Source organism: Bufo gargarizans, chromosome 7, assembly GCF_014858855.1.
Source record: "Bufo gargarizans isolate SCDJY-AF-19 chromosome 7, ASM1485885v1, whole genome shotgun sequence".
NCBI lineage: Eukaryota > Metazoa > Chordata > Amphibia > Anura > Bufonidae > Bufo > Bufo gargarizans.
This window is the reverse complement of record NC_058086.1, coordinates 128,203,828-128,229,522: the sequence shown is the minus strand read 5'-3', so window position 1 is coordinate 128,229,522 and position 25,695 is coordinate 128,203,828. Positions and strand designations below refer to the sequence as shown.

General features: G+C 44.2%; 1 protein-coding gene across 4 annotated transcripts in view; it reads left to right on the top strand.

Annotated features, from left to right (window-relative positions):
- Window positions 1-25,695, top strand: part of LOC122943421 (complement factor H-like) — a 115,903-nt gene that overhangs the window by 73,173 nt on the left and 17,035 nt on the right. For all 4 annotated transcript variants that reach the window (XM_044301143.1, XM_044301146.1, XM_044301144.1 and 1 more), the window contains 2 exons: window positions 13,758-13,940; window positions 15,600-15,800. In XM_044301143.1, the coding sequence (XP_044157078.1) occupies window positions 13,758-13,940; window positions 15,600-15,800 (384 nt within the window). The remainder of the gene's footprint in view (window positions 1-13,757; window positions 13,941-15,599; window positions 15,801-25,695) is intronic.

Sequence of the window (25,695 nt, the reverse complement as noted above, 5' to 3'; positions counted from 1 at the left end):
ATGTAGTAGTTCTGATGTCTATAGCATGTCTCTGCAAGCTTTTTAATATAAACACTGCCTTTTCAGAAAAAAATGCAGTATTTACATTACTGCCAAGAAACACCTCTAGTGGCCAATCATCATTATTAACCCCTTCCGACCTATTACGTACTACTACGTCATGGGAACCACTGCGCTCCTGCAATTAGTACGTCATAGTGATCGCGCGGGCACCGGAGCGGTGCGCGCACGATCACTGCAGGGGCTCGGCAGTCCGTGGTAGCCGGGCCCCTGCTGTATCCGCCGGCATCGCTGTAAAAGCCGATGCGGGCGGATTAACCCCTTCTATGCCATGGTCCGCGCTGACCGCGACATAGAAGAGGTTTGTCTCGGGTGAGCAATCGCATCGAGTCCCCGTGCTGCTGTGGCGGGGACCCGATGCGACACAAGGCAGCCCGATGCCGTGCAGAGGCTGCCCAATGCCTTGCACGACATCGGGAACTGCCTTCTACAGGAGCCGAGGAGATCCAGCCTCAGGCTGGATCTCCTAGGGCAGTGATGTCGAACCTTTTAGAGGCCGAGTGCCCAAACTGCAACCCAAAACCCACTTATTTATCGTAAAGTGCCAACACGGCAATTGAACCTGAATAATAGTTCAATATAGTATATATTCCATGTACTTTATCATTTAGCTATAATATCCTGCCTACATTCAGTGCCCTGCTTGTGCTGTTCATAGTGCGCCCTGCACCGATGAATGGCAGGAAAAGTCTAAGGCATATTGGTACACCATAGACTTTTCTCAGTGCGGGTGCCCACAGAGAGGGCTCTGAGTGCCACCTCTGGCACCCGTGCCATAGGTTCGCCATCACTGTCCTAGGGTCTCCTAGGCAACCTGTTAGTGTATGACTCAGTGTCATGCACTAACAGGCAATGCAATACAATACAGATGTATTGTAATGCATTGCAGAGGGGATCAGACCCCCAAAAGTGAACATCAGAAATACAGTAAAGAAAAAAAAGTAAAAAGAAGTGTTTTTAATAAAATTAATAAAGTAATAAAATTAATAAAGTCAAAAAGAAAAAAAAAAAACACCCCTTTCCCCTTTTTTATAATAAAAAACAAAAACCCACATATATTAGGTATCGCCGCGTCCGTAATGACCGGCTCTATAAATATATCACATGATCCACCCTGTCCGATAAACACCATATTAAATAATAAAAAAAGGTGTAAAAAAATGCTATTTTTGTCACCTTACATCACAAAAAGTGGCGTGTATCCCACAAAATGGTATCAGTAAAACCGTCACCTCATCATGGAAAAAATGAGCCCCTACCTAAGACAATCGCCCAAAAAATAAAAAAATATATAGCTCTCAGAACATGGCGACACTAAAACATCATTTTTTTGGGGGGTTTCAAAACTGTGTGAAATACATAAAATAATATACATATTAGGTATTGCCACGTCTGTAACAACCAGCTCTATAAAAATATCACACGACAAGCTATTTTTGTCACATTACATCACAAAATTTGCAACAGCAAGTGTTCAAAAAGGTGTATGCCCCCCAAAATAGTACCAATCAGACTGTCAACTCATCCCACAAAAAATTAGACCCTACCTAAGAGAATCGGTCAAAAAATAAAAAAGCTATGGCTCTCAGACTATGGAGACACTAAAATATGATTATTTTTTGCTTCCAAACTGCTATTATTCTGCTAAAGTGAATAAAAGCATACATATTTCACCATGTCTGTAACAACCAGCTCTATAAAAATATCACATGACCTAACCACTCAGGTGAACACTGTAAAAAAAAAAATAATAATAAAATGTGTAAAAAAAGGCAATTTTGTCACATTATATCACAAAAATTGCAAAAGCAAGTGATCAAAAAGGCGTATGTCCCCTCAAAATAGTACCAATCAGACCATCACTTCATCCCGCAAAAAAAAAAAAAAAGGAGACCCTACCTAAGAATCGGTCAAAAAATAAAAAAAGCTATGGCTCTCAGACTATGGAGAAACTAAAATATCATTATTTCGGTTTCAAAAATGCTATTATTGTGTAAAACTTAAATAAATAAGAAAAAGTAGACATATTAGGTATTGCCACGTGCGTAACGATCTGCTCTATAAAAAGTTCCATGACCTAATCCCTCAGGTAAATGCTGTGAAAATAAAAAATCTAAATGGTGCCAAAACATCAATTTTTTGGTTACTTTGCCTCACAAAAAACGTAATATAGAGCAATTAAAAATCATATGTACCCCGAAATAGTACCAATAAAACTGGCACCTTATCCCGTAGTTTCCAAAATGTGGTTTTTGAGTTTCTACTGTAGGGGTGCATCAGGGGGGCTTCAAATGGGACATGGCATCTAAAAACCCGTTCAGCTAAATTTGCCTTCCAAAAACTATATAGCGTTCCTTTCCTTCTGCGCAATTCCATGTGCCCGTACAGCAGTTTACGATCACATGTGGGATGTTTCTGTAAACCGCAGAATCAAGGTAATAAATATTGAGTTTTATTTGGCTGTTAAACCTTGCTTTGCTACTGTACAAAATAGATTAAAATGTAAAATCTGCCCAAAAAGTTAAATTCTGAAATTTCAACTCCATTTTCCATTAATTCTTGTGGAACACCTAAAGTGTTAAAGTTTGTAAAATCAGTTTTGTATACCTTGAGGGGTGTAGTTTCTAAAATGGGGTCATTTTTGGGTGGTTTCTATTATGCAAGCCTCACAAAGTGACTTCATACCTGAACTGGTCCTTAAAAAGTGGGTTTTGGAAATTTTCCCAAAAAATTCAAGATTTGCTTCCAAATCTCTAAGCCTTCTATCGTCCCCAAAAAATAAAATGTCATTTTCAAAATGATCCAAACATGAAGTAGACATATGGGGAATGTAAAGTAATTACTATTTTTGGAGGTATTACTATCTATTATAAAAGTAGAGAAATAGAAATTTGGAAATTTGCTAATTTTTAAAACTTTTGAGGAAATAAAAATGTTTTTTTTGACAAAATGTTACCACTGTCATGAAGTACAATATGTGACTAGAAAACAATCTCAGAATGGCCTGTATAAGTAAAAGCGTTTTAAAGTTATCACCACATAAAGTGACACATGTCAGATTTGCTAAATATGGCCTGGGCAGGAAGGTGAAAACAGGCCCAGGGTTGAAGTGGTTAAAGATTACTACTCTACGAGGTGTGTTTTTTTTTTTTTTTTTTCCTTTTTGTGTGTGTGTTTTGGTGGAGGGCGTGATTTCATGCTAGGGTGTGGGAAGGCGAGATCCAGGGGGCCCAAGTAAATTCTTGCCCAGGGTCCAATCAATATTAAAGATGGCCCTGAGCCCAGATAGTTCCCGTCAGGTGTAACATGAAAAAATTTGGAAAATTCAAGGGGTATGAGTACTTTTCAAGGCACTGTATTCACTTTGTAAACCTCTACAATCCAAGCCCATGTTCCCCATGTTGATAGGTGTCTGAATTCAGAAATATTTATATATAATTTTATATTTGGCAAATTAGCCTCTTGGTGTGATGGGGGAATTGCTGTTGCACCTCTTTGCACCTAGGGCTCATCTAACTTTCTGTGCTGGCAGTGACCCCCTGCACCTGATGACAGGGCCAGAAAGTGTAGAAGTAATTACGCCTGGCCCTGAAATCTTGAGGCAGTACATTCACCTCTCTGATTGGTACACGCTGCACAATACTGAAGCTTGCCGAGCATATGGATGCATGTGCGGTACAGGTTCAGGGTCAGTACTGTACAGCAGCACATGTGTGGATACTGCGGTGGGATTTCAGGGCCAGGCGTGATTACTTCTACCTCTAGAGCAGGCATCTCAAACTGCGGCCCTCCAGCTGTTGTAAAACTTCAACTCCCACAATGCCCTGCTGCAGGCTGATACCTGTAGGCTGACCTGGCATGCTGGGAGTTGTAGTTTTGCAACAGCTGGAGGGCCGCAGTTTGAGATGCTTGCTCTAGAGAGTTTTACTCTACTGCTCAGGTCCCTGGGTGACAGATTTGGTGCTTCAAGAAAGGTATGGATTCAGTCTTAAATGTGGTGGACACCTTTATTATTGTATCGTACTCATTTTGAACTAATGTGTTTGTGTTGAGAATGTGGCACAGCATATCTGGTGCAAAATATTGCTTCAAGTCTTAGCCATGTTTATGAGACAACTGCTCCAAAAAGAATAATCCACTGCATTTTACTTGGCAAGGGGGTGTGACTCAACTGGCAAATGGCAATGGCTTAGCAAAAGGGGCCTGGCCTAGGATGAGGGGTGAAGCTATAAGGGAAGCAGCTGCTTTGGTGCCCGAAATCAGAAGGGGCCTACCCAGGAGGAAGAATAAAAGATTTTATTGTCAGGGCCCCCTCAATAGTATTATGCAATGACATTATCTACAGTGACAGTATATACAGTGACATGACATACAGTATATTCATGTAGAAAACGGACAGAACGCATCTGAGAGTGCGATCTAGCCACAGAAGTGGGGTATGCACAGGAGTTGGTGGTTGAGAAGAGGTTGCTGGGAGGGGGACCATTCAAATAGCTGCCGTGGGGCCCAGTCATTTCTAGGTACACCACTGCCTAGCATATAACAATTTGTGCCACATTGTTTCAAAATGTTATCACAATATTATTTTGCAAAGCAAGCCAACCAATAGTATAAAAGTGCCTAGCCATAAACTACATTTTTCATCCATTTGGCACATCGTTAGATGGGTTCACTTAGGTTACGCTGTTCATTTTAGACAGGATTAGTCAGTGTTTGTTCCAATGTGCTTGTTCTTTATTTTTATTTTTTTAATGGTGTAGCTCTTGTACCTTTTTTTTTTTTTAAACTTTCATGGGGCGGCCATATTGGAGACACACTATTCCTTTCTTTACTGGTGCAGGATGTATGTGCTTTATGACAGGTGAAATGAATGGGAGTAAAACAATTATTCCCACCTTATAGACTGATGACATATGGTGGTTGGTCAACCTCTATGACCAACCACCCATTCTGAGAAGGAAAAGGGCACCAGGACTCGTTAGGGTCAAGCTTTGAAGAGGATGCAATGCCAAATGAAAGATGCAGCCCCTTTATAGTTAAGATCATAGAGAGTTCCAGAAGATAGACTCCCACTAATCACAAAGTGATGACATATTTGAGTGCTATGGCATCACTTTATGAGACGGAAATAAGCCTTTAATTGACAAAAAGATGTCATAGAATATTAGTGTCAAGGATATGATGAAATACAGCCTCCTCCTTGAGTAACAGGGAAGGCGCATATATCTTTGTCTGTAGTCTATACAGGCTCTGACTGGACAACCGAGAAGCTAGTGTATCCGCTGTGGGCCCCCAAACCAACAAGTGAGCCTTCCTGTTTAAAAGCTCTCTGCCAGTAAACTTCATCCCCGAGCATCACATAGGCAGCAGTCTCCTGTCTCCATGATTCTCACCTCCTGAACATGAGACCATGTCTGCCATAAAGTGCTGCTCAGGGACCCTGTTATAGGCAGTCCAATACCGGAAAAAAACGCTTAGGTTTTGTCCCAATTGACAATGAATGGGGACTAAACTGAACTGAACAGGACGGAACGCTCCAAAATGCATTCTGCTCCGTTCTCATCACATTTTATTTCCCCAATTTTTATTTAATAACGTAAACCACTTTTGGATAAGCTGGACTTTACCATCAGCTATTTCTCCTGGATGCAGATGGTTTTGCCGGATCCAGCAAAAACGCTAGTGTGAAAGTAGCCTAAGTGAATAGGAGGGCTGATTCATTGGAGGAGAGACCAGTTGTTCACTGTTAAAGGGTTAATGTTCTAATGAACTGTGGCTCACTGCTAAAGTTATCAAATGGTTCATTGCTAAAGTTGTCTAAATGTTTATTGTAATGCTAACTAAGCACTTACAAATGAAAGTGGCTTATCTATACACTATGTATTAAAAAAAATAATAATAATAATAATAATAATAATAATAATAATAATAATAATAATAATAATAATAATAATAATATAATAATAATAATAATAATAATAATAATAATAATAATAATAATAATAATAATAATAATAATAATAATAATAATAATAATAATAATAATAATAATAATAATAATAATAATAATAATAATAATAATAATAATAATAATAATAATAATAATAATAATAATAATAATAATAATAATAATAATAATAATAATAATAATAATAATAATAATAATAATAATATATATATATATATATATATATATATATATATATATATATATATATATATATGGGAAGGAAATAGTTAACTGCCAGTTCTTAGTGATAGCTGCCAGGTGGTGGGCTGGCCCCACTTTCCCCTGCTAGACAGTACTTGGCAAGTAGGCCAAGAGGGAAGAGGTGTTTGAGAGTTCCTGATAAGCAGGCCAAGAGAGAGGGCCTGTACAGGCCGGGTCAGAGGCTCATGTATAGCTGAAACAGAATTTGTCCAGGGAGACACCAGTGACGTGCCTAGGTTGTTTGGCACCCGGGGCGGGTCCTTTCTCTGGCACCCCCCGCCCCCAATACTTAAAGGGAACCTGTCACCGGGATTTTGTGTATAGAGCTGAGGACATGGTTTTCTAGATGGCCACTAGCACATCCACAATACCCAGTCCCCATAGCTCTGTGTGCTTTTATTATGTTAAAAAACTGATTTGATACATATGCAAATTAACCTGAGATGAGTCCTGTCCCTGACTCATCTCATGTACAGGACTCTTCTCAGGTTAATTTGCATATGTATCAAATCGTTTTTTTCCCACAATAAAAGCACACAGAGCTATGGGGACTGGGTATTGCGGATGTGCTAGCGGCCATCTAGAAAACCATGTCCTCCGCTCTATACACAAAATGCCGGTGACAGGTTCTCTTTAAAAAGATTCGTACCCATTCACAGTAGTATTGCCCTCATTGTACAACCTTCACAGTAGTTTTGTACAGATGTGTGCCCCCTAACAGTAATGTCCTCATTGTGCCCCTCTCACAGTAGTTATGCTCGCCCTGTGCCCCTTTCACAGTAGTAATGCCCTCCTATCTGTGCCCCTTCACAGTTGTAATGCCTTCTTTGTGCCTCCTTCACAGTAATAATCCCCATTGTGCCCCCTTCATAATAATAATCCTCATTGTGCCCCCTTCATAGTAATAATCCCCATTGCGCCCCCTTCATAGTAATAATCCCCATTGCGCCCCCTTCATAGTAATAATCCCCATTGCGCCCCCTTCATAGTAATAATCCCCATTGCGCCCCCTTCACAGTAATAATGCCCCTTAATAGTAGTAATGCCCATTGTATCCCCTTCACAGTAATAATGCCCATTGGGCCCCATTAATAGTAATCATGTCCATTGTTCCCCCTTTACAGTAATAATGCCCTCTGTGCCCCTTCACAGTAATAATGCCCTCTGTGCCACTTCATAGTAGTAATGCCTATTGTGCCCACTCCATAATAGAAATGCCCATTGTGCCCCCTCCATAGTTGTAATGCCCTCTGTGCCCCTTCATAGTAGTATTCCCATTGTGCCCCCTCAAGAGTAGAAATGCCCATTGTACCTCCTCCAAAGGAGAAATTCCTATTGTGCCCCCTCCAGAGTAGAAATGTCCATTGTGTCCCCTCCATAGTAGAAATGTCCATTGTACCCCCTTCACATTTGAAATGCCCATTGTGCCCCCTCCAGAGTATAAATGCCCATTGTGCCCCCTCTGTGTTAAAAAAACAAACAAAAAAAAACCCACAATAACTACTCACCTTGTCCCGTTCCTGAAACTCGCAGTCCTCTCTCCCCTGCAGTGGCGTAGCGTGGGCTGCCAGCACCCGGGGCAAGTCAAGTATTGTACCCCCCAACCTGTGGTCACACCCCTTTTTTGCAGATAATGCAGTAGATGTCATCTGCAGTCCTACATAACACCACAGATAACATAGTGATAAGACTCTGAGTACAGATAATGTGGTAGATGGGTGTAAGGCCCCAAAATTCAGAAAAGCACATTAAAATAATACAGTGGGGTCATTATAATAATAGTAATAATACAGAGAGGGTCATTATAATAATAATAATACAGAGGTAGCCATAATACAGAGGGGGCAATAACAATAATAATAACAATAATAATAATACAGTAATAATTGTGACGAATACCGTACCTCTAGTGCCCCGACTGATGTCAGATGCCAACAACGTCGAGCTCACGAGATACTGTATGGTCACTGGTTACGAAGGCGTGACGTTACGCCCTCCTGGAGGGAGGTCAGTCTTGATACAGTTTTCACAGATTCCTCCTGTCCACATGGGCACAGAAATACAAGACAGCACAAGATTAAATTATATATTTAATCGCCTTAAGGGCACACTAGATAACATACTATACTCAAAGAATATATACTGTCTGAGGTTACGAATACAGGTAGTATGGTACAAGCAGGATTACACAGAGTACAAGTCAGTTACCAGGTAGATGTATGTTCCTTTGGGTTATGATGGTGGAATAGTCCTTGGCTGCGGTCACGTGTGGGCAGTGATGTCAGCAGTTTCCAGGTCTCTCCAAACACATGGCACAATGTGACTCCCTTTCAGAGAAAGACATGCCCGCTTGCTGGCTCAAGCCTTATAACCTGTAGCCGCCCCCCCCCCCAGCCTTAGGGAGGGGTCCATCCCCCCTTTGCTGGGCTGGCAGCACATGATCCACCGATTAGGGATCATGGCTCCAGACCAGAATGTCGCAGGGAGGCGATTCTGGGACCAATGTATCCACCTGGGTTCCAGCTACCAGTAGAGTCCAAGCATGGTACCCTTATGTGGTTTCTGTGGGGAGATATGTATACCTCCCCTCCCTGGCATCTCACTGCCAGACTATGACCACGGGCCTGTTCATCATGGCCACAGGGACACAAATATGTATCCAATTGTGCCTGTGATGGTCGGGCGGTTCATAATTTCTTATAAGGCCCGTGGAAAAATCAGAAAATGCACCGTTTTGCAGCTGCCTCCGTGATCCGTGTATCCTGTCCGTCAAAAAAAAAAGACCTGTCCTATTTTTTGACAGACAACGGTTCACAGACCCATTCAAGTCAATGGGTCAGTGAAAAAACACGGATGCACACAAGATTAGCATCCGTGTCCGTGATCCGTGGCAGTAGGTTACTTTCATACAGACGGATCCGAAGATCCGTCTGCATAAAAGATTTTTCAGATCTAAGTTTTCACTTTGTGAAAACTCATATCCGACAGTATATTCTAACACAGAGGCGTTCCCATGGTGATGGGGACGCTTCTAGTTAGAATACACTACAAACTGTGTACAAGACTGCCCCCTGCTGCCTGGCAGCACCCGATCTCTTACAGGGGGCAGTGATACGTACAATTAACCCCACAAGTGCTGCACCTGAAGGGGTTAATTGTGCCTATCATAGCCCCCTGTAAGAGATCAGGGGCGGCCAGGCAGCAGGGGGCAGACCCCCTCTCTCCCCAGTTTAAATTTCATTGGTGGCCAGTGCCGCCCCCCTTCCTCCCTCTATTGTAATAATTCGTTGGTGGCACAGTGTGCGCTCCCCCGGCCCCCCCTTCCCCCCTCTATTGTAATAATTTGTTGGTGGCACAGTGTGCGCCCCCCGTCCCCCCCTTCCTCCCTCTATTGTAATAATTCGTTGGTGGCACAGTGTGCGCCCCCCCGCCCCCCCCCCTTCCTCCCTCTATTGTAATAATTTGTTGGTGGCACAGTGTGCGCCCCCCCATCGGCCCCCTCCCTTTATAGCATTAACAACATTGGTGGCCAGTGTGCGGCCTCCCCTCTCCCCCACCCCCCCATCATTGGTGGCAGCGGAGTTCCGATCGGAGTCACAGTTTAATCGCTGGGGCTCCGATCGGTAACCATGGCAACCAGGACGCTACTGCAGTCCTGGTTGCCATGGTTACTTAGCAATAGTACAATAGTAGAAGCATCATACTTACCTGCTGGCTGCTGCGATGTCTGCGACCGGCCGGGAGCTCCACCTACTGGTAAGTGACAGGTCTGTGCGGCACATTGCTAAATGAACTGTCACTTACCAGTAGGAGGAGCTCCCGGCCGGACACAGACATCGCAGCAGCCAGCAGGTAAGTATGATGCTTCTACTATTGTACTATTGCTAAGTAACCATGCAACCAGGGCTGCAGTAGCGTCCTGGTTGCCATGGTTACCGATCGGAGCCCCAGCGATTAAACTGGGACTCTGATCGGAACTCCGCTGCCACCAATGATCGGGGGTGGGGGGGAGATGGGAGGCCGCACACTGGCAACCAATGTTGTTAATGCTATAGAGGGAGGGGGGGCCGATGGGGGGCGCACACTGTGCCACCAACAAATTATTACAATAGAGGGAGGAAGGGGGGGGCAGGGGGGCCGGGGAGGCGCACACTGTGCCACCAACAAATTATTACAATAGAGGGAGGAAGGGGGGGAGGGCGCACACTGTGCCACCAATGAATTATTACAATAGAGGGAGGAAGGGGGGTGGCACTGGCCACCAATGAAATTTAAACTGGGGAGAGAGGGGGTCTGCCCCCTGCTGCCTGGCAGCCCCTGATCTATTACAGGGGGCTATGATAGGCACAATTAACCCCTTCAGGTGCAGCACCTGTGGGGTTAATTGTACGTATCACAGCCCCCTATAAGAGATCGGGTGCTGCCAGGCAGCAGGGGGCAGTCATGTACACAGTTTGTAGTATATTCTAACTAGAAGCGTCCCCATCACCATGGGAACGCCTCTGTGTTAGAATATACTGTCGGATATGAGTTTTCACGATCTAACTCATATCCGACAGTATATTCTAACATAGAGGTGTTCCCATGGTGATGGGTTATTAGTATTGTGACATATAATGGCCCCCTCTTTATTAGTATTGTGATATATAATGGACTCTTCTTTATTAGTATTATGATATATAATGGCCCCCTCTTTATTAGTATTGTGATATATAATGGGCCCCTCCTTATTAGTATTGTGATATGTAATGGCCCCCATTCTTTATACATAATTACCTCCTTCCTTGGTATGCTTCCTCTTTTGTGGGATAATGCCCCCATCCTCCATAGTGCCCCCAGTGCTGCCTGCCTTAGGGAACTTACATAAAAAAAATTAAATAAAATACTCTCTTCCTCACTCCATCACTGCTTCTGGCCTGAGTTTGCGCGTCCCCGCGTAGGTGGTCACAAACACATCACTGTGGCCTCCTGCACAGCGTCATCACATCATCTCGCAAGACCTGGCGCAGGAGGTCACAGTGAGGTAATCGCGATCTCCTGTGCCGCTCTACTGCCTGATAGGCTTCAGGCCACCAAGCAGAGGCAGAACGGAGGGGACGGGAGCATTAGGCTTGCATGGCCCTCATTGAAATTCCTGCTGCCCGGCGCCCCCTGCAATTTGGCACCCGTGGCAACTGCCCCCCCCCCCCCCCCACCCACACACTACGGCACAGCTCCACTGCAGTCACAGATCGCTCTGCAGCAGGGTGTGGGCGGAGCTTATGTAGATTTCAGGGCTGCAGGCCCCACCCTCACACGACAGTGCGATCTGTGCCTGCAGACTGAATGGTGAAGAGGGGTGAAGTCTTCTTGCTTCACCATTCAGAGTGCCGCCGACCCAAAGGATGGGAGGAGCACAGGGAGCTGAGCGGTGAGTGACAGGACCGCAGCTCCGGCGCTCCAGCAATCAGCGCTTCCATCTGATGGAAGCGCTCATTGCTTTTGGACTCTGGCAACCTCTGAGAGACAGTGTTCTGCCAGATTTATATGCCTTCCCACAACGCTATACCGGAAGGGACGCGGCCGCACCGGAAGTGACGCGGACGCACAGGAATCAGCTGGAGGAGGGTGTGTGCGGCACTGCGCAAGCGCACATCCACTGGATTATCAAAAAAGCACAAAACCGTACACCGCACGTGCGCACTTAGGGGTGGGTAGAATTTCCAGCGCAAAATAGCTCTGCTATGTGGTGACCTCGATATTCTGCACTCATCTCTGCGGTAAGGATGAACTGCTCCTAGGGAGGTAGGGAGATCCGATGGAAAATTTTGCTCTGGAAAATCTACCTACCCCTAAGTGCGCATGCGAGGTGTACGGTTTCGCGCATGAAGTCCTTCTCGCGCGGCGCTGCAATGATTTTTTGGTAATCCAGTGGATGTGCCCTCCTCCAGCTGATTCCTGTGCGTCCGCGTCATATCCGATGCGGCCGCGTCACTTCCGGTATAGTGTTGTGGCAAGGTATAGAAATCTGGCAGAACACCGGCACCCGGCGCGGACTGCTCCCCATGCCCCCCTTAGCACGCCACTTAGAGACACCATCCCTATGTGATTTAAAGCTGTCAGCTTACAGAAATTTGTGGACCAATTAAAAGGGATAGTGCTTGGACAAGAAAGACAGTAAAGGTAACTCACACATTTGTCTTATTGTCCTCTTGAAAAATAAAATCTGTGCCATGATTGGTTGTTACGGGGAACAAAAAACATCTTTTAGATGGTTTTAGAAATTTTCCCATACTTTCTTGATGTTCATGGTTTCTGAGATACGTGTTCACCATTGCCTTGATATATATATAATATCGATCTTCTTTTCAGCTTTAGTCTTTCAATGACTATGTAACATTCTGTATACAAATATATTTTTCTTAAAGGGATTGTTCTGGTGCAGGGGATGGGAGTGGTAGTGGCCATGATGTAGAGTTGTGACATGGTGTGCTCTTGCGCCCTGGGGATCGGAAAGATAGTTTTGAAGAATGAGGCCAGAAGTAAATGTAGAACAGTATTTTTACTAAGTGAAAAATGTAACGTTAGGTACATTCATTAGCAGCAATTTCCAAGTATGGAGGGAGGTTGGTTAGCTGAAATTTAGCACTTGTGTTGAATTGACCTAGTAGTATTCTGGGTGATAGGTGTCTTAGCCATAGACCCTCACCTAACAGCAGTGTCTTTAATGCTGGTGTTAGTTGGTTACTCTGCTGTCTGACTTCTCAAGGATTTACTTGAGACACAATCAAGTTGTTCTCGCTGAAGAACCTATTACAGGAGCCGAGGCTCTGCAGTGTGCTGTTACGCCTCTCCAAGTCTACACAGGAACTCACCCTCTTTTCAGGAAGCAGGAGCAGACTAATACTACCAAGAGGGGAGGAACAGGGTGGTTAGCCATGTTCCTTGCCAACCTTTGCTAACTATTTCCTCACTGGTAGATACGGCCAAATAACATACACAATATGACAATACATAACAATGCAAATTACATGCAATAAGATTGCAGATACCCCCCAGTTAAAAATTTTTACAGAAAAGTGAGTCATTGTATAGAATCTATCTGTATAGCGCTAAGTGATATTTGTTCTTTTCTTTGTTTCAATAACATACCTGAGGTGGATGCACTTAGTCAGTTCATCCTCCAACTGCAATCAGTCAGATGTACTGTTAGAAGCTGTGACAGTTACTGGGAGAGGCCGCAGCAGAAAGGACACACCCCCACTGACAAAGGACATGCCCGGCCAGCTTGAAATAAATCTAGCAGAGCAATTGGAGCACTGAATGGGAGGAACTCAGGATCCATGTTATTATGTACAGGGCTGGTTGTAGCTTTGTTAGAGATTCACATGTACTATATGATGCCTGATTTTAATTTTTACATTAATCGTAGGATAACCCAATTAATTATCATATACTGAAGAACAGTTTGGTTTTTATAATAACACAAAATTCACTATATTTTCAGATGGCTGCCCGTTATCAAAAGAGACAATGATAACAAGAGGCATTGCTTTGGAAAATGCCCCTGCTCAAATTTCTGAAGGAGAAAGTGTGGAATTTCATTGCATTGGAAATATGGTTCCAAGTCAGTCACTTATGGTTACATGTAAAGATGGTAAAATACATTATCCCCAATGCGTCAACCCAGGTAAGCAGAAGTCGCAATAACACCCGTGCAAGCACCATAGACGCCTGTGCTGACACAAAGTCTCATGCGTAATGATACAACTCTCAGCCGGTACTGCATACTCCTGCCTCTTACTGATGCTGTAGTGTGTACTGAGTGTTCAGGAAGAGAAGCTACAGAAGGTGGCGGCCTGCCAGCGAGGCTAAATCCTTCCGACACAGTGTTAGGCTAGGTCAGTGCTTATGGTGGGCTGTCATATGGGCCCTGTGTGTGACCATGGGCCCCCTGAAATTCTTAGGCAAGGTGGCTTCTCAAAAAACCCTTATAATAATCCATCACTTGTAGCCAGGGTAACAGTATACAGATAACAATCCTTGAAGGGGTTCTCTGAGACTGATCAGTGGGGGTAAGGGTCCATTCACACGTCCGCTGTTTCTTTCCTGATCTGTTCCGTTTTTTGCGGAACAGATCTGGACCCATTCATTTTCAATGGGTCCTGAAAAAAAATCGGACAGCACAATGTCTGATTTTTTTTCAGGACCCATTGAAAATGAATGGGTCCAGATCTGGTCCAGATCTGTTCCGCAAAAAACGGAACAGATCAGGAAAGAAACAACGGACGTGTGAATGGACCCTTAGAAGCCCGATCCGCTGTTTCAGAAGGCATCGGCACTTGCAGTAGTGCAGCGGCCTTCTCTCAGTCTAGGCCATTTGATGTCACGTTCCTCAGTCACATGGCATAGTCACAGCTGAGCCCCAGTGAAGCAAATGGATGGCGCTGTGCTTGGTGAGAACAGGCCATCAGTAGAAAAGTCTCATAAAACCCTTTTAACACTGGTGAGAAAATATACTTAGGAGGAATGTGGTTCCACCTCACAGGGATCATTTTTGAGGAGTGAATCATTTATACTTGCTTTCCTTTTATCATCCACTCCTGAGTTTGGTTTCCAAAACTGCATGCAGAAACCTGACCGTGTGACCATACCCTTAGTGTCCAGGTACAAAAATCTATAAAAAATGTCAGTGACAGCGCCGGTGTCCTCCTATGGGACAAAAGGCAATTGGGTCTATCTAATCACAAGGGTAAAGGTATGACTGCAAGCTCCGCCCCTCCTATAGTTCTGACTACTGTTCGAATTTCAGGATAAATTTGATTTGCTGCAAAGCCAAATTTCCTCATGCTTCATGGTAGCAAATCAATTTAACCTGAAATAATGTAAAAAACATAAAATAAAAAAAATCATACTTACCTGATCCATTTGCCCCCGACCGCCACCATCTTGTTTGAAAATCTCACACAAAATCCCTTGCGCGGTGACATATGACGCCATCACATCAGCCAGCCTGATAACTTCATTTCGGACCACGTGAGATATAAAGCCAGATCTTCAAGCATAATGGCGGCCAGACCGTTGCGAGGAAATGGATCAGGTTAGTATGATTTTTTGGGGGTAATTTATATCAGATGGTGGGGGGTCACAATGAAGGGGGAGAGCGGCACAATCGCCGCTCCATGTCATTGTACCAATATTTCAATTTGTGATCATAGAGTTTGAGGCTAGGCTGTCTGAAGGGTTCTAGGACATGACCGTGTATTGCTGTTGGATCAGCCGGATTGTACGGCTGTATACAGAGAGCCATGAGCCCCATGTCTTCAGCATTTCTGCTTCATGTTTTCAGATTCTGACTCCTGCCAACTGTCAAAAGATAAAATTGCACAGAATAATTTGGTGTTGCCAAAGAGTGCATCCGTGGGCAAAGCGTATCGCAATGGTGATAGAATTCTTACTCAATGTAAATCCAATTATTTTCGGGCATCTCCAAGTTTAATAGTGGAATGTTTAAATGGAAAGATGATCTATCCAAAATGTGCTCAGGAAAGTAAGTAGAATCTGTCTAATCTTGTTTACTGTGTCTAGATAAAGCAGGAAACTGTGGATATACAGTATGTATGCAGGACATCAATGCTCAGAGTAAAACCTCCCCCACCATAGTATGATGTAAAAAAAAAGATTTGACTAAACAATATAATTAGGGACATTTATCAACTGTTTTACTCCATGATTGTGGTGCAAAAAAACAGACACATTATCGCGCGCACAATATTTTAGCTATAATTTGAGTTTTTAGTTCCCTCACCATTTTTGAAAAGTAGCGCAAAAAGTTGCTTACTATATGGTGGTTACTATACTATTTGGAAAAGGACACATACAGGGTACACCTACTGGTCTTTTCTGTAAGTAGACCTAAAACTTGATATTTTTATAACTACTTTAAAGGGGGTTTCTTGGAGTGTTACATCAATGACTGCAAGAAATGCACCAAAATGATACGCAACTGACAATACTAGCTAATTCCTCAAGCTGATGTTAAAAGCTGAGAACTTTTGCCAATATCTTCCAGTCAGGAACATATCGTAGCCCCTCATGCACCATGTCACGGTGTCTCAGCATGCATGGGGTCCTACCACTCAATTGCCCGTGGTGTGTGAATAGGGTCTGAACAGTACTAGAAGCCAACTCACAGCCAGGCTCTCACATGCCTCCATAGTGGTATCACCAATGCACTGTGAGGTAGAATAAAGCTGTAAGCCGCACCCAGAACAGACCATGTGACACAGAAGCCGCACCCACAACAGACCACATGACACAGAAGGTTACCAACAAAATAAAGTGGCACATTCCATACACATAAAGACAAAAACTCACTGAAAAAAGTGACCTAAACGGGTGGAAATGCTCCAAACCCAGACACTGTAGCGTGTCTATAACTGGGGGAGCAATTCCTCCGCATGCGGTCTGCAGATAACAGCAATCCCCAGCAAAAAAATGTGTACAATGGAGGATGCCGGTGCGTACCGCATGCACCACAAGAACATCTTACACAAAATGATACATTGAGCAGATGAAAAAATATATATACATACACAAATCACTGCATGTGAGAACCTGGCTGTGGGTTGGTTTCTAGTACTGTCCAGACCCTGTTCACACACCACGGGCAGGTTAGTGGTAGGACCCCATGCTTGCTGAGACACCGTGACATGGTGCATGAGGGGCTCCGATATGTTCCTGACTGGAAGATATTGGCAAAGTTCTCAGCCTTTAACATCGGCCTGAGGAATTAGGCTACTTTCACACTAGCGTTCTGCTGTCCGCTCGTGAGCTCCGTTTGAAGGGGCTCACGAGCGGAGCAGAACGCTTCCGTCCAGCCCTGATGCAGTCTGAATGGATGCGGATCCGCTCAGACTGCATCAGTCTGGCGGCGTTCAGCCTCTGCTCGCCTCTGCACGGCCACGCGGACAGCTGAACGCTGCTTGCAGCGTTCAGCTGTCCGCCTGGCCGTGCGGAGGCTTGCGGATCTGTCCAGACTTACAATGTAAGTCAATGGGAACGGATCCGCTTGAAGATGACACCATATGGCTCAATCTTCAAGCGGATCCGTCCCCCATTGACTTTACATTGAAAGTCTGAACGGATCCGCTCAGGCTACTTTCGCACTTAGAAATTTTTCTAAGTTATTAATGCAGACGGATCCGTACTGAACGGAGCCTCCGTCTGCATTAATATGATCGGATCCGTTCAGAACGGATCCGATCAAGCGCAAGTGTGAAAGTAGCCTTAGTAAGTATTGTCAGTTGCGTATCATTTTGGTGCATTTTTTGCAGTGATTTGTGTATTGTGGGGATGTGCTCGTGGTAGGCTACGGTAGCGGCGGCAGTATTGAGGCAATCACAGACAGTCTTTGTGATGCACCATGACTTTATTCACACCAAAGGCATAACAGGCAATGTGCAGACCACACAGGCGCATATCCACATAGTGCATAGAACAAAAGTCCTTCCATAGAAAATAAACAGCAGGTTTGAGTCACCTTGTTTTGGACAGACCACAGCAGTTCTGCAGGCTTCTAGGCTATCTGCCTTTGTCTCCCTCAGGCCAGAGCCCCTTCGGCTCGTAGCACCACAGGTCCCAGGCTATCCTTCAATGTGTGCTGCGCCCAGACTCTCCTTCACCAGCACTGACTCTGTCTGTGGAAATCTCCAGCACAGCAAGACACACCCCACCCCCATCATCAGCAGGCTGGGTTCTTTAACCACTTCAGCCCCGCTAGGTGAAACCCCCTTCATGACCAGGCCACTTTTTACACTTCGGCACTACACTCCTTTCACCGTTTATCGCTCGGTCATGCAACTTACCACCCAAATGAATTTTACCTCCTTTTCTTCTCACTAATAGAGCTTTAATTTGGTGGTATTTTATTGCTGCTGACATTTTTACTTTTTTTGTTATTAATCAAAATGTAACGATTTTTTTGCAAAAAAATGACATTTTTCACTTTCAGCTGTGAAATTTTGCAAAAAAAACGACATCCATATATAAATTTTTCGCTAAATTTATAGTTCTACATGTCTTTGATAAAAAAAAAATGTTTGGGCAAAAAAAAAAATGGTTTGGGTAAAAGTTATAGCATTTACAAACTATGGTACAAAAATGTGAATTTCCGCTTTTTGAAACGGCTCTGATTTTCTGAGCACCTGTCATGTTTCCTGAGGTTCTACAATGCCCAAACAGTAGAAAACCCCCACAAATGACCCCATTTCGGAAAGTAGACACCCTAAGGTATTCGCTGATGGGCATAGTGAGTTCATAGAACTTTTTATTTTTTGTCACAAGTTAGCGGAAAATGATGATGTTTTTTTCTTTTTTTTTTTTTTCTTACAAAGTCTCATATTCCACTAACTTGCGACAAAAAATAAAAAATTCTAGGAACTCACCATGCCCCTCACAGAATACCTTGGGGTGTCTTCTTTCCAAAATGGGGTCACTTGTGGCGTAGTTATACTGCCCTGGCAATTTAGGGGCCCAAATGTGTGAGAAGAACTTTGCAATCAAAATGTGTAAGAAATGACCGGTGAAATCCGAAAGGTGCACTTTGGAATATGCGCCCCTTTGCCCACCTTGGCAGCAAAAAAGTGTCACACATCTGGTATCGCCGTACTCAGGAGAAGTTGGGGAATGTGTTTTGGGCTGTCATTTTACATATACCCATGCTGGGTGAGAGAAATATCTTGGCAAAAGACAACTTTTCCAATTTTTTTATACAAAGTTGGCATTTGACCAAGATATTTTTCTCACCCAGCATGGGTATATGTAAAATGACACCCCAAAACACATTGCCCAACTTCTCCTGAGTACGGCGATACCAGATGTGTCACACTTTTTTGCTGCCAAGGTGGGCAAAGGGGCACATATTCCAAAGTGCACCTTTCGGATTTTGCAGGGCATTTTTTACACATTTTGATTGCAAAGTACTTCTCACACATTTGGGCCCCTAAATTGCCAGGGCAGTATAACTACGCCACAAGTGACCCCATTTTGGAAAGAAGACACCCCAAGGTATTCCGTGAGGGGCATGGCGAGTTCCTAGAATTTTTTATTTTTTGTCGCAAGTTAGTGGAATATGAGACTTTGTAAGGAAAAAAGAAAAAAAAAGAAAAATCATCATTTTCCGCTAAATTGTGACAAAAAATAAAAAATTCTAGGAACTCGCCGTGCCCCCCACGGAATACCTTGGGGTGTCTTCTTTCCAAAATGGGGTCACTTGTGGCGTAGTTATACTGCCCTGGCAATTTAGGGGCCCAAATGTGTAAGAAGTACCTTGAAATCAAAATGTGTAAAAAATGGCCTGCGAAATCCGAAAGGTGCCCCTTTGCCCACCTTGGCTGCAAAAAAGTGTCACACATCTGGTATCGCCGTACTCAGGAGAAGTTGGGCAATGTGTTTTGGGGTGTCATTTTACATATACCCATGCTGGGTGAGAGAAATATCTTGGCAAAAGACAACTTTTCCCATTTTTTTATACAAAGTTGGCATTTGACCAAGATATTTCTCTCACCCAGCATGGGTATATGTAGAAAGACACCCCAAAACACATTCCCCAACTTCTCCTGAGTACGGCGATACCACATGTGTGACACTTTTTTGCAGCCTAGATGCGCAAAGGGCCCCAAATTCCTTTTAGGAGGGCATTTTTAGACATTTGGATCCCAGACTTCTTCTCACACTTTCGGGCCCCTAAAAAGCCAGGGCAGTATAAATACCCCACATGTGACCCCACTTTGGAAAGAAGACACCCCAAGGTATTCAATGAGGGGCCTGGTGAGTTCCTAGAATTTTTTTTTTTTTTGCATAAGTTAGCGGATATTGATTTTTTATTTATTTTTTTCTCACAAAGTCTCACTTTCCGCTAACTTAGGACAAAAATTTCAATCTTTCATGGACTCAATATGCCCCTCACGGAATACCTTGGGGTGTCTTCTTTCCGAAATGGGGTCACATGTGGGGTATTTATACTGCCCTGGCTTTTTAGGGGCCCTAAAGCGTGAGAAGAAGTCTGGAATATAAATGTCTAAAAAGTTTTACGCATTTGGATTCCGTGAGGGGTATGGTGCGTCCATGTGAGATTTTATTTTTTGACACAAGTTAGTGGAATATGAGACTTTGTAAGAAAAAACAAAAACAAACAAAAAATGTCCGCTAACTTGTGCCAAAAAAAATGGCTGAATGGAGTCTTACCAGGGGGGGAGTGATCAATGACAGGGGGGTGATCAATGACAGGGGGGTGATCAATGACAGGGGGGTGATCAATGACAGGGGGGTGATCACCCATATAGACTCCCTGATCACCCCCCTGTCATTGATCACCCCCCCTGTAAGGCTCCATTCAGACGTCCGCATGATTTTTACGGATCCATGGATCGGATCCACAGAACGCATGCGGACGTCTGAATGGAGCCTTACAGGGGGGTTATCAATGACAGGGGGTGATCAGGGTAATCAGGGTGATCACCCCCTGTCACTGATCACCCCCCCTGTAAGGCTCCATTCAGACGTCCGCATGATTTTTTACGGATACATGGATACATGGATCGGATCCACAGAACGCATGCGGACGTCTGAATGGAGCCTTACAGGGGGGTTATCAATGACTGGGGGTGATCAGGGTAATCAGGGTGATCACCCCCCTGTCACTGATCACCCCCCCTGTAAGGCTCCATTCAGACATCCGCATGATTTTTTACGGATCCATGGATACATGGATCGGATCCACAGAACGCATGCGGACGTCTGAATGGAGCCTTACAGGGGGGTTATCAATGACAGGGGGTGATCAGGGTAATCAGGGTGATCACCCCCCTGTCACTGATCACCCCCCCTGTAAGGCTCCATTCAGACGTCCGCATGATTTTTACGGATCCATGGATACATGGATCGGATCCGTAAAAATCATGCGGACGTCTGAATGGAGCCTGACAGGGGGGTGATCAATGACAGGGGGGTGATCAATGACAGGGGGTGATCAGGGAGTGTATATGGGTGATCACCCGCCTGTCATTGATCACCCCCCTGTAAGGCTCCATTCAGACGTCCGCATGATTTTTACGGATCCATGGATACATGGATCGGATCCGTAAAAATCATGCAGACGTCTGAACGGAGCCTGACAGGGGGGTGATCAATGACAGGGCGGTGATCAATGACAGGGGGGTGATCAGGGAGTTTATATGGGGTGATCAGGGGTTTATAAGGGGTTAATAAGTGACGGGGGGGGGGTGTAGTGTAGTGTGGTGTTTGGTGGGACTGTACTGACCTACCTGAGTCCTCTGGTGGTCGATCCTAACAAAAGGGACCACCAGAGGACCAGGTAGGAGGTATATTAGACGCTGTTATGAAAACAGCGTCTAATATACCTGTTAGGGGTTAAAAAATTCGGATCTCCAGCCTGCCAGCGAGCGATCGCTGCTGGCAGGCTGGAGATCCACTCGCTTACCTTCCGTTCCTGTGAGCGCGCGCGCCTGTGTGCGCGCGTTCACAGGAAATCCCGGCCCTCGCGAGATGACGCGTATATGCGTGACTCTGCGCAGGGCCGCCACCTCCGGACCGCACATCTGCGTTAGGCGGTCCGGAGGTGGTTAAAGGCCCAGCTCCACCAAAAACCTGGGCTGGCCGTGGGGAACAGGCACCCCCCCACTCTTTACCTATTCTCAGTAAGAACCGGCCCGGACACGCTGCGCCAGCAGCATTCGCCGCTGTAACCGCAATGATCCGGTTCTTACTCCACCGAGGCCAGGACCTCTGGTGGCACGTATAGTCCGTCCATTATTATTCCGGGGACTCTCCTACAGTATGTATATATTTTTTCATCTGCACAATGTATCATTTTGTGTAAGATGTTCTTGTGGTGCATGTGGTCCACCCCGGCATTCTCCATTGTACACATCTTTTGCTGGGGATTGCCGTTATCTACGGACCACATGCGGAGGAATTGCTCCCACGGTTATAGACACGCTACAGTGTCTGGGTTTGGAGCATTTCCACCCGTTTAGGCCACTTTTTTCAGTGAGTTTGTATTACATTGATGACCTATCCTTTGGATAGGTCATCAGTATCGGATTGCTGGGGAATGCGACACCCGAGACCCAGTGGCATACCTCCAATGGAGACAGAACAGCTGCTATAGTGCCCATTGGGAAGGGGGGCCGCAGTGAACCAAAGGCCCTACCCCGTAATTACGTTCAATATAGTCTCTCTTCCAGCTTCAGTCTAGAATCCCTATCATGAGTTGAGAAAGCTAAAGGACCTGTGATGATTTCATCACAGGTACTGAACATCTAGTAAGGCAACTGCACAGAGAATAGTGTATTTTTTTAAGTTAGAAAAGTGCATCTGCCAGAACTTGTGATGGCATCATCCTCATCATCACCATCTAGTAAAGGAGTTGCACAGAGAATGATGTATGTCCCATGTTAGAATGGTGCACCTGCCAGGACCTGTGATGTCATCATCGCAGGTCCTTCAACCCCCAACAGCATGGATTAGAACTGAAACATAAGCTCTCCATTGCACAGGAGTTGGTGGTTGAGAAGAGGTTGCTGGGAGGGGGACCATTCAAAAAGCTGCCGTGGGGCCCAGTCATTTCTAGGTACACCACTGCCTAGCATATAACAATTTGTGCCACATTGTTTCAAAATGTTATCACAAAATTATTTTGCAAAGCAAGCCAACCAATAGTATAAAAGTGCCTAGCCATAAACTACATTTTTCCTCCAGCATGAGCCATTATGATCCATTTGGCACATCGTTAGATGGGTTCACTTAGGTTACGCTGTTCATTTTAGACAGGATTAGTCAGTGTTTGTTCCAATGTGCTTGTTCTTTATTTTTATTTTTTTAATGGTGTAGCTCTTCTACCTTTTTTTTTTAAACTTTCATGGGGCGGCCATATTGGAGACACACTATTCCTTTCTTTACTGGTGCAGGATGTATGTGCTTTATGACAGGTGAAATGAATGGGAGTAAAACAATTATTCCCACCTTTATAGACTGATGACATATGGTGGTTGGTCAACCTCTATGACCAACCACCCATTCTGAGAAGGAAAAGGGCACCAGGACTCGTTAGGGTCAAGCTTTGAAGAGGATGCAATGCCAAATGAAAGATGCAGCCCCTTTATAGTTAAGATCATAGAGAGTTCCAGAAGATAGACTCCCACTAATCACAAAGTGATGACATATTTTAGTGCTATGGCATCACTTTATGAGACGGAAATAAGCCTTTAATTGACAAAAAGATGTCATAGAATATTAGTGTCAAGGATATGATGAAATACAGCCTCCTCCTTGAGTAACAGGGAAGGCGCATATATCTTTGTCTGTAGTCTATACAGGCTCTGACTGGACAACCGAGAAGCTAGTGTATCCGCTGTGGGCCCCCGAACCAACAAGTGAGCCTTCCTGTTTAAAAGCTCTCTGCCAGTAAACTTCATCCCCGAGCATCACATAGGCAGCAGTCTCCTGTCTCCATGATTCTCACCTCCTGAACATGAGACCATGTCTGCCATAAAGTGCTGCTCAGGGACCCTGTTATAGGCAGTCCAATACCGGAAAAAAAACGCTTCAGTTTAGTCCCCATTCATTGTCAATTGGGACAAAACCTAACTGAACAGGACGGAACGCTCCAAAATGCATTCTGCTCCGTTCTCATCACATCCATGAAGGAGAGCATGGATTTTATTTCCCCAATTTTTATTTAATAACGTAAACCACTTTTGGATAAGCTGGACTTTACCATCAGCTATTTCTCCTGGATGCAGATGGTTTTGCCGGATCCAGTAAAAACGCTAGTGTGAAAGTAGCCTAAGTGAATAGGAGGGCTGATTCATTGGAGGAGAGACCAGTTGTTCACTGTTAAAGGGTTAATGTTCTAATGAACTGTGGCTAACTGCTAAAGTTATCAAATGGTTCATTGCTAAAGTTGTCTAAATGTTTATTGTAATGCTAACTAAGCACTTACAAATGAAAGTGGCTTATCTATACACTATGTATTTTAAAAAAAATATATATGGGAAGGAAATAGTTAACTGCCAGTCCTTAGTGATAGCTGCCAGGTGGTGGGCTGGCCCCACTTTCCCCTGCTAGACAGTACTTGGCAAGTAGGCCAAGAGGGAAGAGGTGTTTGAGAGTTCCTGATAAGCAGGCCAAGAGAGAGGGCCTGTACAGGCCGGGTCAGAAGCTCATGTGGGAACATAGCTGCCAAGGAACAATAATCCATATTCCTCACAATAATAATAATAATAATAATAATAATACAGGGGACCATTATAATAATAGAGGGGACCATTATAGTAATACAGAGGGGGTCATTATAATATTAATAATACTAATTATTATTAATAATACAGAGGGGGCCATAATAATGATGATGATAATAATACAGAGGAGGTAATAATAATAATATGACCAACTCCCTCTGTATTATTATTATTATTATGCCCCCCTCTGTGTTATTATGGCCCCCTCTGTACTATTATTATTATAATGGACCCCTCTGTATTAGTATTGCGATATATAATGGGCGCTTCTTTATTAGTATTGTGATATATAATGGCCCCTCCTTATTAGTATTATGATATATATAATGCCCCCCTCTTTATTAGTGTTGTGATATATAATGGCCCCCTCCTTATTAGTATTATGCTATATAATGGCCCCCTCTTTATTAGTATTGTGATATATAATGGGCCTCTCCTTATTAGTATTGTGATATGTAATGGCCCCCTCTTTATTAGTATTATGATATATAATGGCCCCCTCTTTATTAGTATTATGATATATAATGCCCCCCTCTTTATTAGTATTGTGATATGTAATGGCCCCCTCTTTATTAGTATTGTGATATGTAATGGCCCCCTCTTTATTAGTATTGTGATATACAATGGGCCCCTCCTTATTAGTATTGTGATATGTAATGGCCCCTTCTTTATTAGTATTGTGATATGTAATGGCCCCCTCTTTATTTGTATTGTGATATACAATGGCCCCCATTCTTTCTACATAATTACCTCCTTCCTTGGTATGCTTCCTCTTTTGTGGGATAATGCCCCCATCCTCCATAGTGCCCTCAGTGCTGCCTGCCTTAGAGAACTTACATAAAAAATAAATACTCTCTTCCTCACTCCATCACTAGTTCTGGCCTGAGTGTGCGCATCCCCGCTTAGATGGTAACAAACACATCACTGTGGCTTCCTGCACAGCGTCATCACATCATCTCGCAGTGAGGTAATCGCGATCTCCTGTGCCGCTCTACTGCCTGATAGGCTTCAGGCCACCAAGCAGAGGCAGAACGGAGGGGACGGGAGCCACAGGCTCGCATGGCCCTCATTGAAATTCCTGCTGCCCGGCGCCCCCTGCAATTTGGCGCCTGTGGCAACTGC